Source organism: Prunus dulcis, chromosome 4, assembly GCF_902201215.1.
Source record: "Prunus dulcis chromosome 4, ALMONDv2, whole genome shotgun sequence".
Lineage (NCBI taxonomy): Eukaryota > Viridiplantae > Streptophyta > Magnoliopsida > Rosales > Rosaceae > Prunus > Prunus dulcis.
The window spans coordinates 7,449,984-7,467,827 of NC_047653.1; the positions used below are offsets into that span (position 1 = coordinate 7,449,984).

At 36.3% G+C, this 17,844-nt stretch overlaps 2 protein-coding genes across 2 annotated transcripts; one reads left to right on the forward strand and one right to left on the reverse strand.

Annotated features, from left to right (window-relative positions):
• Positions 1 to 4,526: 4,526 nt before the first annotated feature.
• LOC117625874 (NAC domain-containing protein 86) lies at positions 4,527 to 8,048 on the forward strand. The gene is made up of 4 exons (XM_034357462.1): positions 4,527 to 4,750; positions 4,896 to 5,176; positions 6,004 to 6,381; positions 7,533 to 8,048. Exons 1-4 carry the CDS (start codon positions 4,594 to 4,596, stop codon positions 7,776 to 7,778), a joined length of 1,062 nt encoding a protein of 353 aa, XP_034213353.1. The 5' UTR covers positions 4,527 to 4,593; the 3' UTR covers positions 7,779 to 8,048.
• A 1,271-nt stretch (positions 8,049 to 9,319) lies between these two features.
• On the reverse strand, positions 9,320 to 10,607 carry LOC117625217 (myb-related protein 330-like). The gene is made up of 3 exons (XM_034356826.1): positions 10,478 to 10,607; positions 10,158 to 10,287; positions 9,320 to 10,067 (listed from the first exon to the last, which is right to left on the reverse strand). The coding sequence occupies exons 1-3, from the start codon at positions 10,605 to 10,607 to the stop codon at positions 9,320 to 9,322; spliced, it is 1,008 nt and encodes a 335-aa protein (XP_034212717.1).
• Between the last annotated feature and the right edge of the window lie 7,237 nt (positions 10,608 to 17,844).

A 17,844-nucleotide genomic window follows, 5' to 3' on the forward strand; every position in this document is an offset into this window, starting at 1 on the left:
TTTTGTTAATTTATTTTCTTTCGTTCGAGCGAAGATTTGGGATCTTAATTGTTTGGGCTTCTATTGGGCTTAAGACGTGGACTAATGGTGGAACACGTGTCAAAAACTCTACCTTTTGAAGGACCCAATAGTATGGCCCAATGACAAAGCTTTTTCTGACATGCTCACAATCCCATCAGAACCCCCCATATGAGAAAATCGTTACATTTTGCTCGCATCAATGAGTTATAGGTCATTTGCACATGTACACTTTTTTCTTTTTTTTTAATCAAAAGAAGTTAGACACTCCCTAATGTTTAGCCCCAATCCCTTCCCTATAAAATTCCTTGTTTCCCCTTGGATGTGATGTGTTACACTTTTTTCGGTAAATACAATGAGGTGTCTTTGTACTTGAAGGGTGAGATTAATTTCCGTTCAGGATTCGGCTTGCCTTTGACGACAAAGTGCTTCCAACGAATTTCGAATCCTTATCACTGAGGCATGAGATAGCTCACCCATTGGAGGTGGCAGTTTCCAACCACTTTACATCTCGTGGTTGATGTATTACACCTTTTGTTTATAACAATCTATCAATTTTTATTTTTGGCACAACCACCTTCTTTTAGTTTTGGTATTAACTACTCTTTGTATAGCCCTCTCTAGCTAGCGAAACTCTCTTTTTTTAAGAGAATGCCCAATAATTTTGGGTCATACTAGACTCTCTCTTTTTCTCCTTTGACAACAATTGGTAAAAGGAAAGGACCTTGCAAATTGCAATTAATTAAGTCTCTGGTCTAAGTAGTGGCTGCAAAGTTCAGGCCACCCACCAAGTCTCAGAGTTTGAGTTGGTCCAACTTTAAACTTGAAGTTGATTGGTAAGCATGATGACATATGGTCATATATATATCAGGACATCTAGGTCAGAAACTAAAGCTGTTGCATACAGTTAGCAAATGACATATGTGCCCTCAGGACAGGAGGCATAATAGGCTCCCAGAGAAGGGCCAGAACTCACATGAAAGCTACATCTATATGATCTCATTGCTCTGTAAGGCAAAAAGAAGAATCTAATTAAACATTTGTCTTTTGTGCACAAACTAAAATGATATATGTTGATAGAGATTGATAGACAGCAGCCGACATTTGGGAATCTGATTTTCAAAGCCAGCCTACAGTCTTCCACAAGCGCCCACATCCCCACCATCCCCCCTTTGCCCTTTGCTTTGCTTTGCTTTATCTCTTACCCTTCTACAAGATCATCATCGTGTGAAAGGTTGCATGGCTTTAGAACCCCATTTAAAACTACTCACACCTCTCTCTCTCTCTCTCTCTCTCTCTCTCTCTCTCTCTCTCTCTCTCTCTCTCTCTCTCAATATAAAATGGCTAAAATCCATGCTACGAACGTGGTTTGAAACGCTAAATGACTGAAAGGGTTCGAGGTTGAATCAGGCTTAAATATTTTATTAGGAAGCATATGTGATTTGTCATTATGGATTGGAGAAATGGAAGAGTTTGGAATCTCTTTATGCAAAATGATCAAAAGCTCCCTCCTTCAATAAGGTTGATCCGGGCATTGTTCGATTTCTCTTAGGCATGAATATTGTGCGGGACGGTTGGTAAAGACCACAAAAAGTAATTCTTTCGGCAAAAGACATGAAAGCCCTCTATCTCTCCTCTTGGCGATCTCTCTCTCTCTCTCTCTCTCTCTCTCTCTCTCTCTCTCTCTCTCTAAATGTAATTGGTTATGGACAACTCATTTGATGTTGTGCTTGTGGTGTAAAAGCCATAAATCAAATTTAAAGAAAGGATAACAAACATAAAAAAGGCCCTGTTTTTGCTGTAATCATGACTAGAAGTTCACTTCTCAACCATAGAAACCTTGCACTAATTGAGAAGACATTATTGCTACCACTTTAGCAGCATTGTACTGTTATACATAGACCTAATTCTAGCTAGCTAGCTTAATTTCATGACCTAATCCTAGAAGAACTTAGAATATGGTCAATAAAAACGAGGTGCAAACATATGAAGCGCCTAGCTCTGAGGATCTAGAGCCCTTTCATCCAAAGCCAAAGTTTGAACATCTCCTCTCTCGTTTGTCTTGTTTTGCATAAGAGTTTAACTAGTATTCATTTTTCTAGCTAAAACATGTGGTAAAAATACTTATTTAGTTCTCAATATGCGACATGTATAAACAAATGCAGTACAAGTACTTCTGTTGCATAGGTAGTATATAAGCATTCTAATTAAACTAGTAATTAGTATCCATCTTCTTAAATCTTGCTTTCCAAAGCATAATTTTTGTGTGACTATATACACAGCGTTTTTTTTCCACTCTAATCATGTGTAATGTTTGTATGAGAGAGAGAGAGAGAGAGAGAGAGAGAGAGACCAGTCAAAGATTTTGTATCGTAATCATTAAAGATGTTAGCATGTCTTTACCCAGATGAAAATGATATTTTAAGGAAAGGAACTAAAGGTCACTATAGAGAACAAAAATGGGTAAAGAAAAAGCAGTTTGGAGGGCAGGAAAAATAAAAGAAAAAGAAGACTGTGACGGTGTGCCAGGTAGATTTGTCCAGCAGATGATCATGGGTCCCTCATCAAGTCATCAACTACTGTTGAATGATAAAAGTGTTCTTTTCCCTTTGCGATAAAAAATAAAAGAGATCAGAATTATCTGATGGCCCCCATCATCTTCATGGGTATGGCCCATCAAACTCATCCCTGTTATGTAAAAACTCATCCAAATATATTTATGTCGTCTTGTGATGATGTATTCTGCTGCTACGAACACTTTTTCTTCTTCTGAGATACTTATATCTTTAATTCTGGACAGCAGGGGGATTATGAAAAGATTAAAATTCTTCTTTAGCAGATTCTATTATTTGATGCTGTGACTCGTGTATGTATGAACAGAACAGAAGTTGGGGTCCATTTGTTTTTGAAGTATTAATCATACCATTTGAATGTCTTGTTCATGTTTCCACTGTTCTTCTTTTTTCTTTTCTTTTTGTGGCTAAAACATTGTATTAATTCATTACAAACCCCACCTTCTGGAAAAAGTAGATCATCATCAATCGTATGTTATACTAAAACTACCTATACATGCATTGTTCATAGCTTTAGTTTCAAGGAAGACTCTAGGTTTGTTTCTTGTCTGAATCTAGGATATCATCAATTGGTAAGATAACATTGCCCTATACATATATACTTTTAAACAATCCAACAAATCATGCTTTTACGCCAAGCAATGCACGCTGTAAATAGATATTCACTGTGCACACTAGGCATACCGTAAATGGTCATGCCGCGCAGTTTATTAATCAGTCTATAACTAGATAAAAAAATTTGGATTAGTAAAATTGCATTTTAAATAACGAGAACAGACACATATAATGACATAAAGCATGAAAAGCTTATCCTATTATAGTAGGTAAGTACTAATAATAGCTTTAAATTGGAAGCTTCCCCCTTTTATTTTTGTTGTTGGATCCCTCTTGCTATCCTTTGATCAGCTTAACCAAATACTTTTATTACATAGGGAAATAGTTCGAACATAAAGACAGCCTACGTTTGTGATCTCAAGAGACCTCATCTAAGACCTAATCCAATATCCCAAATGTTCATAATGTAGACCTAATCTATACCTTGTTCGCCTTCAAATGGTATGCCAAGAATATTAACGATGAGATTGCAAAATACATTAACGGTGCATTTAGATTAGGAAAATAAATTTGGAATTTTAATATAAACCAATTTCCGTGTTTTGATTAAAAAAAACGACGAGATCATAAAATTCTTTCTAAATAGTGATCATTAAAATTCTAAAATTTCAAAATCATAAACGTTAAATTTCATGTTTAAATCCAATAGCCAACAAAAAACGTTACAAATTCTAAAACATTCATTTTCGTCATTTTAAATTCCATTATTTATGAATTTCATAATACTTTTAAATTTCTTGGTTCAAACACACTGTAAAAAGCAGACACAAATGATAACCTTACTAAATAAAGTATTCAATAGTACAATACATCAAATATTGTATGTATAAATGTCGATAGAGCAATGTTTATAATAGGATTTTGGATTGCAAGATTGATTAAAATAGTAGGAGGTTAGGGCATAGTATTGCGTGTTGTAGGCAATGGACGGTTGAGTGGCCCACACAGCCTTTTGAGAGGCCCTCTGTTTTTTGTTAGTTTGTGTTGTGAGCAGACAAAAGCAGGGAAGCTTCTTATCCTTCCCTCTGGGTTTTCACACAAAACCTTACACATAGAATCTCTTTAAAAGCCAAAGATCCAAACATCACCATCCCAATATTCCCTCTATTTTCAACCCCATTTCCAATCTTATTTACGATACATACCACTCTCTCTTTTTATCAATCATGGGAACACAAGGATAAGTAATACATTGTAAATCTAAGGGCAAATAGTTTATAGGTTTGATGCCAACAGTGGCCTATATAGTCCATTGTCGTACAAGCCAGTTTAGTTCAAGGTCCAGTGTTTTGCTCTCTCTCTCTCTCTCTCTCTCTCTCTCTCTCTCTCTCTCTCTCTCTCATTCTTTCTTTTCTTAGCTTCATCTTTCTTACTCTCAGAGAGCACAATGGCACCCATGAGCCTTCCTCCTGGATTCAGATTTCACCCAACAGATGAAGAACTTGTTGCTTACTATCTAGATAGAAAAATCAATGGCCTCACCATTGAGCTAGAAATAATCCCAGAAGTCGACCTCTACAAATGTGAACCCTGGGATTTGCCAGGTAAGTAATTTTTGGTTTAGTGCATCATCTAAATAATTCTATGGTGATATTAATCATGGTCATAGACTTGTACATCAATACCTTAAATGTTTTATATTCTCTAACTATGCATAGTGTTTTGACATATTTGATTTGTTTGCTTCAGATAAGTCATTTTTGCCGAGCAAAGACATGGAGTGGTACTTCTACAGCCCAAGGGATAGGAAGTACCCAAACGGGTCAAGAACGAATCGGGCAACTCGAGCTGGGTACTGGAAAGCCACCGGAAAAGACCGGGCGGTGAACAGTCAACGGCGTGCTGTTGGGATGAAGAAGACATTGGTGTATTATAGAGGCAGAGCCCCCCACGGCATTAGAACCAACTGGGTTATGCATGAGTACCGGCTGGTTGACTCTGTGTGTGGCAATGCATCATCATCTCTAAAGGTATATACATATAAGCTTGTAATACTTGTAGTTGATCATCGATTTTACCATGCATCTAATTCCCTCCTCTTCCCTTTTTCTTCCTTTCCTTAAAAATTGGTAAATAAATATGAAGTTATGGAGTTAAAATCTTATGAAAACCTGCTAATATATGGGCTAGCTGGGCTAGCTGGTTGAATTCACCGACATTGGATGTCGATCTAAGTGAGAGAGAGAGAGAGAGAGAGAGAGAGAGAGAGAGAGAGTCTTCAGGGTTTGATGAAATTTCCAAGAGAAAAAAAATAGGGTTTGGGAAGAAAGATAAATATTCAATTAATGACATATATCTATACTTAAATTAATTAAGATGTATATGCATATGATGTAGGAAACTTCCCAAGATGCATTTTAATTAGTCAATAGTTGTAAGCTAGCAACACATATGACTCTATATGAGTTACAGTTTACACCATCTTTTGTACAAAATATATATGTCTATGGACTCAAATAAAGCAAATCTCATCAGTCTTTGTTCTTTTTCTTCCTTTAACATTTTTTTTGTCCTTTTAAAGGAAATAGCTTATCAACATGATGATTAAAGACTCTTCGGCCTACACTTTAGGCGTACTTGCTAGTATCTTTTTCTAGTCTTTAGCATCATCATATATATATATATATATATATAATTTTATTTTATTTTTTTGTTTTTTTCTGTTCTTTTCCCCCTCTTCTTTCTCGTGGACTTGCTTTTCAATTACAGTCTTTGTAATTTGTGTGTTTCTTACATATACATGCATATGTAATTTTAACATGCCATGTTAACAAAAACTGAATTTTCTAAATCACAGGACTCTTACGCATTGTGCCGCGTTTTCAAGAAAACAATACAAATGCCCAAGAACAACAAAGAAGAGAAGCCAATTGGGATTGATAATGCAGAGAATGATTCAGTTTGGGTCTCCAGTAATGAACAGTTATTAATGGAAGACAATAGTGGGATTAATGAGACAGCTTCAAGAGGGATTGAGACTGATCAAGATGAGAATTATTCCAATCATGATTATCCCAAATTTCTCTCTGACACTTCTTCTTCAGATCTCACTCAAGGGACACCAACTGAAAATGGCATGGGAGATGATTTTCAAGCTCCATTTGCCTCTGATGAAGCAAACAGTTCTGCTGATCTCTCTTTTGGTGTTCACTGCTCCTCAAATCTAATTGATCAGGTTTGTACAAGTATTGCATATACAGTTTAAAACAATTTAATTTTCTTAGCACAGTACATTTAGACTAGGCCCTATGTTAGACACTCATAGGAATTATTAGTACATTGATTGCATTAATTAGGAACTGGGTTACTACGTACTTTCTTACCGAACAATCGAACATTATGGTATTAAATCATTAATTTTGAACATACAATAAAATAAAAGCCCACATGATTAACAATTCAGATTAACGATTTGACAACATTGGTAAGAAAACATTGCCCTTATTTAGCAAAATACTATGCTTTTTTAAAGTCTTTTCAAAACCAAAATCTTCATGATTTGATTGCCTCCTTTGCCAAGGCAACATTTTTGGGCAATATTCTACTTTTGTATATAGCTAGCTGCTTTAAGGCTTCATGTTCACACCACATAGAATTTTGAGATCAAGCTGGAAATACGTAAATCATTTTATGCATCATGGACGCATTTAAACACGCGCAAACAATACCATGATTGGTTGGAAGTGGCCCACAAAACAAGGCCTTGGAGCTTTCTTTTGATCTTAAAGTAACAAAAGTTATAAGTAATGAGTTACATATAGCTTTTGCTAAAGCTTCGTTCAAAAAATCTTTTGTAGTAGACTGACTCAAATGAGCTTTCTTCATCATCTTCTATAACTTCTTTTGACTGACTCAAACATCTTTCTTCCCCATTTTCCTCAGAGTGTTCCTTCAAAAACTTCTAGCTCTATCCCCAATGACTTTAAATCTCCCTAACAATTTGAACCATTCTCTTTTTCTTCTTCTTCTTCTTTTTTTTTTATTTTTTTTATTTTTTATTTTTTATTTTTTTTGGAAAACAAAAACAATCGGTTCAATAATTTACCCCGAAAAATAAGCAATGAAAGAATATTCATTTTCCAATAATTTCTCATATTCAATCTTCAATCATTTGAGTCTAAACAAGTATCCCTTTTTCTTGTTTTCCTGTTTTCTAAGTATCATACACATGAATATCTTGTTCTTGTACTGTTTCATGCACCAACATATAGAACTAGTCATGTAAGCTTATTTGAATTTTGCCTCACATATAATTTGCATCTTGATTATCTTGGTTATGATTGTGATCAATATTAATTCGTTGTATCCATCTGCCAATTTATGCAGGAAACATATATACCACACAATGAAAGCTTATTGAATAACTATCAATTTCCTTACCCACCCTTAGAACTTGAAGACTTCCCGCAGATCAATTTAGCTGCAGAGACGAATGCATCGAAGCCTGAAATCATCGACGACTACATGTCGTATGACAAATTCAAGGATTACATGAATGGAACATTTGAAGAAATCTTCTCTTTATGTTCCTCTCAAGACAACTCTGCTGCCCTCCCCATGCAAGAATTATAAGTACTACCCTGACGTACACTCACATATTTTCAAATACTAGAATTCATTCACACACAAAGGTAGAATTTAGAATTGTGTTTGGCTAAATTTATTACTAATAATCAGAAGTGGTGGATTATATGTTGACAGCAATGAGATGATCATGATAAGGCGCTATCTATATATAATGTACCACACAAGAGAATGAGGAGTCAAAGCAAACATTTATATATATATATTTTCTTTTATAATGTTCCTTGTAATTTTGATTCCCCCCTTTTTGCATGTTGGTGTTGATTCATTTTAAGTCAATTTTGGGAAGGGAAATGGATACGCTGATTATATTGTAACACTGTTATTATTATTTTTTAAATTTATTGTGGCAGTGTCTTTGGTGTTCTATCCTGGATTGGTAAATAGTATGTGCACATATAAGAGACTTGGGAGACTTGGGAGTAGCTCACACCAGAGATCCCACACCTTTCCAAATGGCTTACTATACTGTGGATTAAACTTACACACAACATAAAGACAGGAGAAATAATATTCAACAGATAGTTTTGGGTATGGATTGGGAGGTTTCGAGTTCGGATCTCCTGACATCGGGGTTATGATACAATATTAAACAACCACTGTAGATTTCAAAGGTTAAAGAATCGCGTTAAAAATGTACATGAAACTAACTAAAACAACGGGATTATTTTTTCAAATACAGATTACACCTACCACTATATATAATAGGAACTCACTTCAGAAATTTTATTTTTTATTTTCTTATGAAGCAATTGTTTGATGGTTGTGACGTGGCCATGGGCTACAGACGCAATGTACGTACATGTGTTGAGTAGGCCCGGCATATGGGATGAGTATTTGTGTTGTCAAAGCCTAATTTGGCTCCAATTACGATTAACGATCTCATAAGCACGAGAATAGGAGGCCCAACCCAAGTGATATTAATTTGGTCCTAGAAACTGAAATAGTAACCTACATTTTGTTGTGTGCCTAACTTTTTTTATTTTATTTTTGCTTTTTTGATGAGGCAACCTAACTATAGGATCTTTCAAAAAATATATTAAAAACTAAAATCACATAATTGTAGTTTAGAGGTTTGATTTGAGTGTTCTATATATACAATGTTTTTTTAAAGTACGATTTGCGGGGAATTCGCTAATATACGACGATTTCATTTCCGGGAGAGTGTAATTAGTGAATGTAGAGGATTTTACAATGTTGTTTGATTAATTTGAGGGTTCATGAAATCAATTGCCAACGGTGCCACACCACTCACTCAGCACTACTCACTAACTACACTGGTATTGGACTGAATTGTTTGAAAAGAGGCATTCTCCAATGACAATAAAAAGGGGAAGGTCACATTATGGAAGGGCACCTTTAGTCTTTTTAAAAACATCATAACATAAATAGTCAAGCTCTATTTGATTACCTTTCTCTTTTTTGATAAAATTATTTCAAAACAGTCAAGCTATGTATGATATCCAAAAAGAACCAAGCTAAAGTAAGAAAAATTATTTAACTGAGTTCTATATACACACACAGAAAGTCTAATAGTTCCATGCAAAATCAGCCATAGAGTTCAGATCATGAGATGTTACTCCTGTAGACATAAGTGTAGACTCCAAAAAGCTAAAGTCAAAGCTAGAGCTCTCCATCAATGAAGCATCCATGTCCTGATCAATAGCCTTGATCATTTCCATCTCCAAGAGGTTTTCCTTTTCTTGCTGCAGTACTTCTTCTGATCCCTTCGATTGCTCTCCTTCTAATAATATTCTTGGGGCCTCAAAGGGCTGAGCACCAGCAGCATAGAGGCAATTACTATTATCCAAGAGCCCAAACACTGATAGGTTCATTGAGGAAGATGATGATGAGGAAATGTTTTCTGCAGATGGTTCATGGAAGGTAGGATCCTTAACACTAGTCCAAGCAGCATTAGGGTTCTGATCGTCATGATATTGATGAGTGGGTGGTGTGGCCATGGTTTGGACCATTGGAGGTTGTTGAGCATTGTACAATGTTACTATAGGTGATGATGACGAGTTTAATTCTGCTGAACAATTTTTCTTCTGTGAATTCACAGTAGTGAAATTTACTGAAATGGGTTTCTGTCGGTCATGGGGTTGTGGTCTGCTGCTGCCTCCAATCTTATTAGAAGATCTCTGATGAGAAGAGATCAAGTTATGGGTTTTTGGGTCCAAACCTTGTGACATGAGCTTTTTCTTAATGCATGAATTCCAGAAATTCTTCACCTCATTGTCTGTCCTTCCAGGGAGGTGCTTGGCTATCTGAGCCCATCTGCCACATTAACCAAAATTAACCAAATTAAGCAAAATTTCCATGAAATCTTGCTTTTCCCAACATCTCACATCACAGGAAATTCCTTACCTGTTGCCTAAAATTCTGTGAACATCAATGATAATCTGTTCTTCCTCAGGAGTAAAGGAGCCCCTTTTCAGTTCTGGTCTCAAATAGTTTATCCACCTCAACCTGCAACTCTTGCCACATCTCTGCAAGCCTACCAGGACATAAAAATATTTAATCACATACACAAACGCTTACGTTAACATACGATTGCTTATATCGTCAAACTGTGAATCTCAGCTACGCGTAGCTAGACAGTCTGATGATAAAACATTTTCCTTGAACCCCGGCCTTTCTTTCTCACTCAATGCCACACAAACAAATAATTAAGAGATCTTGTATACCTGCATGTTTTGGGACAGAACTCCAACTGCCATGGCCGCGGGTGGTGATGTGTTTGATGAGCTTCTCATCTTCTTCAGGTGACCATAGACCTCTCTTGACCTTCTGTTTGCCACAGCAGCGATGGCCCATCTTACCCCTGCAACCCACTCTTCCTCAAGAGTTCTCAGCTCCGGATTTTTATATACACGGCCCCTTCACGCACAAGTTTAAGTATGCATATTTTAATATATATATATATATATAATTGTTTATAATCACACAAGACATACAATATTCATTTCCTATTTTCAATCCGAAATGGAGAGAGTCAATTAATTGATTAATTAATTAGTGTGTGAGTGAGATTACTGTGTGACATACGCATGACAAAAGGCCAATCGGTAACACATTTAGATTTTATAATAACATAATCATTGCACCAATATATATAATATTCGTAAATTCCATCCGTAAAATAGCATTACATAAACTAATCATATATAAAAATAATGCTACTTTTACCGCATTTGTATGTCACATTCTCATACAACGTTATGTGGATGATGAAGTGGACATCCGCATCAATTCAAAAGTATCAATAAATCATAGAAGAAATGTTAAGTGTTTTAGTTGATGTGGTTGTCCATCTCATATGCCATATAAGGTGGTACAAGAATGTAGTATACAAATGTAGTAAGAGTATATCATTATTCCATGTATAAAACACCGACAACGATAATTGTATTCTCTGGCCAAAGTCAACCATGTTTATAGTTAAACTAATTCAATCTTTTCTCTTACACACGCATTAATTTGCCAGATAGCTAGCTAGTGTAAGTTAGTTATAATTCTAAAACATGGAGTACATGAAGCCGCTGGACTTCACACGAGAGCAAACCTTGCTCTAATACCATGAGGTTCCGCATAGGAGGACTAATTCAACTTCTTATAAGCAAAAAATTATTAATTTTTTAATATGAAACATTTCTTCAATCCTCACAAATTTAAATGAAATATGACGTAAAAGTAGTTATAGCTATTATACTGAAGACGCTCCTAAACATGAATTTGATTTTATAATAATATGTTTTTCCAAAATTAGAGGAAACCCACAAGTACAATAACCATTTGGGAAACATCAAGGGAAACATGAACTCACTTGTGTTTTTTTAAATTGGGATATATCTATCGATACTATTCCATGTGTATCTACCTGAGTACACCTGAAAGACAACAAGAATCCAATAGAGATCCTGTCTGTTTTGTCATAAAAGCTAATACCCCAATTAAGAAATGTGCTGGAAATAGTAACTTGGGGTGCACTCATGAGAGGGTAAGGACCACAAAGGTTTAATTGAGTGCTTTGTTTCTGGTAAGCCATCGATGGCTTCTTACAACTTTCAATTACAAAACTCATTACAGTTCATTGCACCAATTAGAGATTGAGGATGCACAAACAAAACATGTGCTTTGAGAAGCAACCTCCTCGTCCTTAATCATTTTGCTTTGCTAAAATGTAAACAAAAAGCCTCCACTAAATACATCTACGTTTGCATGGTGAAAACGTGCAAGTCATAATATTCAAACTCAACAAAGATTTAGATCAGTTATTCGATGTCTAATAGATATTTTATGCACTAAGAAATTTGTAACTCAAGTGATTAAGAACAGTTACGTACCACAATACGCTGTTAACAAAAGAAGCTTTGACATAATGAAGAAGAAGAAGGAATTTAGAACTTGAGCTAAGAGAGAATTGAGAGAGAAATCTTTGAGAAATTTCTGAGTGTTATTTCTTAATGATCAACTTCCTTCATACCCGAGGTCCTGTGTTCAAATTCACTCTCCTCTAATATTATTTGTATTAAAAAAATAGATATTTTATGAGACCGTAAAATATCTAATATGGGACCATATTTGTCCTCTCAGAAAAGCTTTCTTAATCAAATTCATTCTGAACCCATAATTTAGTTTTGGAATGATCTCGGCTTCTCTTAATTCAAGCTGGACATGCTTATCCCTTATCATCTTAACATTAGCTATGTACCTTCTTATATATTTTCTTTCCCTTACGAAACCTCATCTTTGTTTTAGTTTCTTGTTTTCTCTAGTTACTTTTTGAAGTGGTCTAAGGGATGCGTGCTAGTCACGTGCATCCATTTTAGACATCTTGGTGATGATTTATTTATATTTTTCTTTCTTAGCTGCATTCCTTGTATAAGTGTAATATGGAATCATTGTTATGTTAATGAGAAAAATCCAGTGTTTTGTTGGATAAGCTTTCTCTCTATCTATTTCTCTGCGCTTTCTCTCAAGGAAAACAGTACTTAGTCAACGTTCAACTTAATTTCCCTATGTTCTGTCTTATGTATATGCTGTAATATTGAGGAAAATTCATATCTTTTGATACAAGCGATATTGAGGAGAGAGGAATTAAATCTATAATATCGGGTGCAAGAGTAAATATTCTTAACCCACTTGAGTTATAAGTTACTTGAGAAAAATTCATATCTAGATAATATTTTGACTACTTCTGCACATAACTTGTGTATGGGTAATATATATTTAGGACTCATGACCAATTCAATCCATTGAAGTTAACGAAATCATTCAATACTCGCAAGTTATGCATTGGAGGTATTGTGTTTGATTTTTCACTCCTCCTGTAATCACTTTGAGCCACCCCTGTGCACATTGTTGAAAATAGAACAATGTAGTGCTAATTTAGTGCTAAAAGAAAATTAGCTCATTCCATCTGTACAAGAATTGGTCCACTGCACTCGAATAACTCCTTGCACAAAACCACTCAGCCACCAACACATAATAGACAAATGAAAAAGATGATAACCTAGTCGTGTGAAAATTTCTGATTCCACTCTACATATGTCTAATAAAAATTCAACATTTCGTAAATTAAAATCAGTATTTCGCTCTCTTCGGTAGATCAATGTTAATAAAAAATACGAAAGAAAAAGTAATCAAGTGCAATCACAAAAATCATGCATATGATATGCATCTCTTTTTTCCCATAATTTCCTTTTGAGAAATTAACCATGGATGGATTATCTCTTCACACGTATTCATTACTCCTTGTCACTACCATATCAGTTGGAATTTAAAATTTACTTTTGTGTCTCTAGCTAACCTAATTGTTCACGTTTTGTCTCCATGCCGTCTATGAAGCATTTCTTTTTTTTTTTTTCTTTTTTTTTGGTTCGAAAGTTGATATTTAATAAAAACAGGAAATCCACTCAAAACGGAGAGAGTACATAATTACAAAATAAGCAACCCAGTAAGGAAGTACAACAGAACAACTAATCTGTGATGTCACATGAACAAGAACATCAAGATTGTCCCAGGTAATGATACCAACAGATAAACAAAAGTTAAAAATTCTACAAAAATTGAAATAAAACAGCAACGTGCCCAATTGAACAACAAACAACAGACAAACTTGTCAGCCACAGAACCATAACCCCAAAACCACTCAAATCCGTCAAAAACCAAGAGAACCGGAACCATGAAATAGGAAGGAGGTGGTGCAAGTATAGACTATACATGATATCACGTTTTGTCGCTATGCCTTTGCATGTATAGTATGTTGAGCAGCATTTTTAGACTAAACTTGCTTTTCGCAAAAGCCTCCCCAAAGAAGAGAAAAATTTATACCGACATGGTGGAAGATGGCCTCAATTTTGTAGACTAATAATTTCATGTTCGAAATTTCATGCTATCTTGGAAGTGTGTGTGAGAAAATTACTCTCTCCTTTCCTAACTTTGACCAAAAAAAAAAAAACAGAGCGTAAAAAAGAAGAAGAGAACAATTCATCCAAAGGCGACAATATTCCCTATAAACATGATTAACGTCCCATCACAAGTTATTACACCAGTCGATGTCAAATTTGACATTTATGATTTTCTAAAGTATTATAGTGAATGACTAATCATTAACAACTTGCTTTTGCGGATGTTATGAGCCTTATGACCCACTAATTAGTATCTCCCCTTTTAATTATGTTCTCCCATATGTTCCATTATGGTTAACTGTTAATTGATATAATTCCGCTGATAAACAGATGTCCAGAAATTTAGCAGTTGCAGTGCCTCCACGGCATAGCTGATGAGTAGAGTTATCGTTAAAAACTAATTAAGCGATTATTGTAAACGACACCAACTAGCTATTAGTCTAACGATATTTCTCTGTTGTGCGGAAGCGTCAACCAACTGCGAGTGAAAAATAAATAACAACAGGCAGGAGAAAAATTGAACAAAATAATCAACAAGAACAACACCAAGATTTATACTGTTCGGCAACTTGCCTACATCCAGTTTGGAGACGACGGAGTATTCCACTATAATCAATGAGAGAATACAATAGTGTTTAACCACTCAAAAAACCCAAGCCCCAAATATACCCAAGCTCACACACTCAAGAATATAAAGGGGATACAAATTGAGTACAATTTAGAGAGGGAAAAATAACCAACAGTAGCAACAAAAACTTAGTTGCCCAAACTATTATTTTCCTCTCTCCCAATTTTTTTCTTCTCTCATCAACTCTCGGTGCTTTTCCGCTCTTCTATTTTTCCCAAATGCATGTTCCCTTTTATAAGCCAAACATTTGCTCTTCAACCACCCAACGGCAAAAGCAAAACACACAAGTCAAAAGGTAAAAGTAAGCCATCAATGCTAGCCATTAATTTGTCTCCAATTTGTCTGCTAGACGAGAGCACCGCAAGATGTCTGCCAGCCGAAAGCAGTTTTGCTTTTGACTATTTTTGAGCCAATCATCAACAATCTCCACCTTGGCTCAAAACCTCGAAGCAACACTCTCAATGGTCGTCTCCCAATCCCCCATGGGGCAATCAACAAACTTTACAAATGCCAATTAAGTCTAAGCAATGCTTAAACTTGAGCAACGAAACTGGCTTTGTCAACATATCCGCAGGATTCTCAGCGGTACCCAATCTTCTGAAGAAGAATATTTCCCTCGTCAATAATCTCACGAACAAAATGGAACCTCACGTCAATGTGTTTTGTACGTGCATGATGAACTTGATTCTTTGCTAAATAAATAGCACTCTGACTGTCACAATGAACATCCACATGGTCTTGTTCAACCCCCAAGTCATCAAGCAATCCTTGAAGCCAGATGGCTTCCTTTATAGCTTCTGTTACCGCCATGTATTCAGCCTCCGTAGTCGACAAAGCAACTGTAGATTGCAGAATCGACCTCCAACTCACTGGACCTCCAGCAATAGTGAATACAAAACCTGTAGTGGACCTACGCTTGTCCAAATCACCTGCGTAATCAGAATCCACATATCCAACAACACATTGACCAGTAACTTTATCATGCTGAAACAATAAACCAACATCCACAATACCCAGAATATACCGTAGAATCCATTTCACAGCTTGCCAATGCCCTTTTCCTGGATTATGCATATATCTACTGACAATACTAACAGCTTGTGAAATATCAGGCCTCGTACACACCATAGCATACATCAAACTACCAACAACACTTGCATATGGAATTTGAGCCATGTAATGACTCTCTTCACCAGTTTTAGGAGACATAGAAGCACTAAGTTTGAAATGAGGGGCAAGAGGTGTACTAACCGGTTTTGAATTTTCATTCATCCCGAAACGCTGTAGTACCTTCTTCAAATACTGCTTTTGACACAGACTAATCTTGCCCTTCGCTCTATCTCTTTCAATTTCCATACCCAGTATCTTCCAAGCTTCTCCTAAGTCCTTCATCTCAAATTCATTACTCAGTTGAGTCTTCAACCTTTCAATCTCCACTTTGCTTTTACATGCTATAAGCATATCATCAACATATAAAAGCAGATAGATGAAGGTTCCATCTTGTAGTTTGCGAAAGTATACACAATGGTCATAATGACTTCTTGTGTACTTCTGCCCGATCATAAACCGATCAAATCGCTTATACCATTGTCTTGGAGACTGCTTCAAGCCGTACAATGATTTTTGCAATTTGCAAACCCAATTTTCTTTTCCAGCAACCTTAAAACCTTCTGGCTGAGACATATAAATTTCTTCCTCCAAATCACCATGTAAGAATGCAGTCTTGACATCAAGTTGAGCCAACTCAAGGTCAAACTGTGCAACCAAAGCCAACAAAATACGAATAGAGGAATGTTTTACTACAGGAGAAAATACCTCATTGTAGTCAATGCCTTCCTTCTTAGCATATCCTTTAGCTACTAATCTGGCTTTGAATCTCACATTGTCCTTTCCCAAAGATTCCATCTTCTTGGCATAAACCCATTTGCAACCAATTGCTTTCTTCCCCTTTGGTAACTGAACCAGCTCCCAAGTCTCATTTTTATGAAGAGACTTCATCTCCTCATCCATAGATTTCTTCCACTCCACGCCCTCTGAACTTCTGACAGCTTCTTTGTAGGCGGATGGAATATCATCTTCAATAACGGGAAGTGCATATGCCACAATATCAGTAACCCGAGCAGGCTTTCGAATTTCCCTTCTCGATCTTCTGGTTGCAATAGAATCTTGTTGCTGTGGAGGCTCTTTGGGTAGGTGCCTCCTCTTCATCATCCTCGTCCTCTTCATCAGAATCAACTGTAGGACTAGTGTCTGTAATATCAGACCTTACTGGAACAACTGGAGTTTTCAGTAACTCCACCTGCTTTGAACTACTCATGGTCTTAGTTGCTTCAATTTCACCTTCATGCTTGTTCTGATTTACCATAGCAGCCTCATCAAAAGTCACATCTCTGCTTACAACAATTTTCTTCTCATCTGGACACCAAAGTCGGTATCCCTTCACGCCAGTGCTAAATCCCATAAATAGAGCCTTCTTTGCTCTTGGATCTAACTTGCTTTCCCCGACATGATAGTAAGCAGGACAACCAAATATGTGTAAATACTTGTAATCAGTACAAGGTTTACCAGACCATACCTCCATGGGCGTTTTGCCCTCATTCGCAGCAGCAGGCAACCGATTAATGAGATGGCTTGCATAAGTAATCGCCTCAGCCCAAAACGCCTTGCCTAAACCAACATTAGACAACATACACCGAACTTTCTCAAGCAAAGTACGGTTCATGCGCTCCGCCACCCCATTCTGTTGCGGTGTCTCCCTAACCGTGAAGTGCCTCACAATACCCTCATCTTGACAAACTTTCAAGAAAGGATCAGACTTATATTCACCACCATTGTCTGATCTGAGAGTCTTGATCTTTCGACCGCTTTGCATTTCAATCATCTTTTTCCACTTCAGGAATATCTTCAAGACTTCATCTTTACGCTTCATGGTGTACACCCATATTCTTCTAGAGAAGTCATCAACAAAGGAGACAAAATAATGGCTACCTCCCCAAGATGCATTCTTGCACAG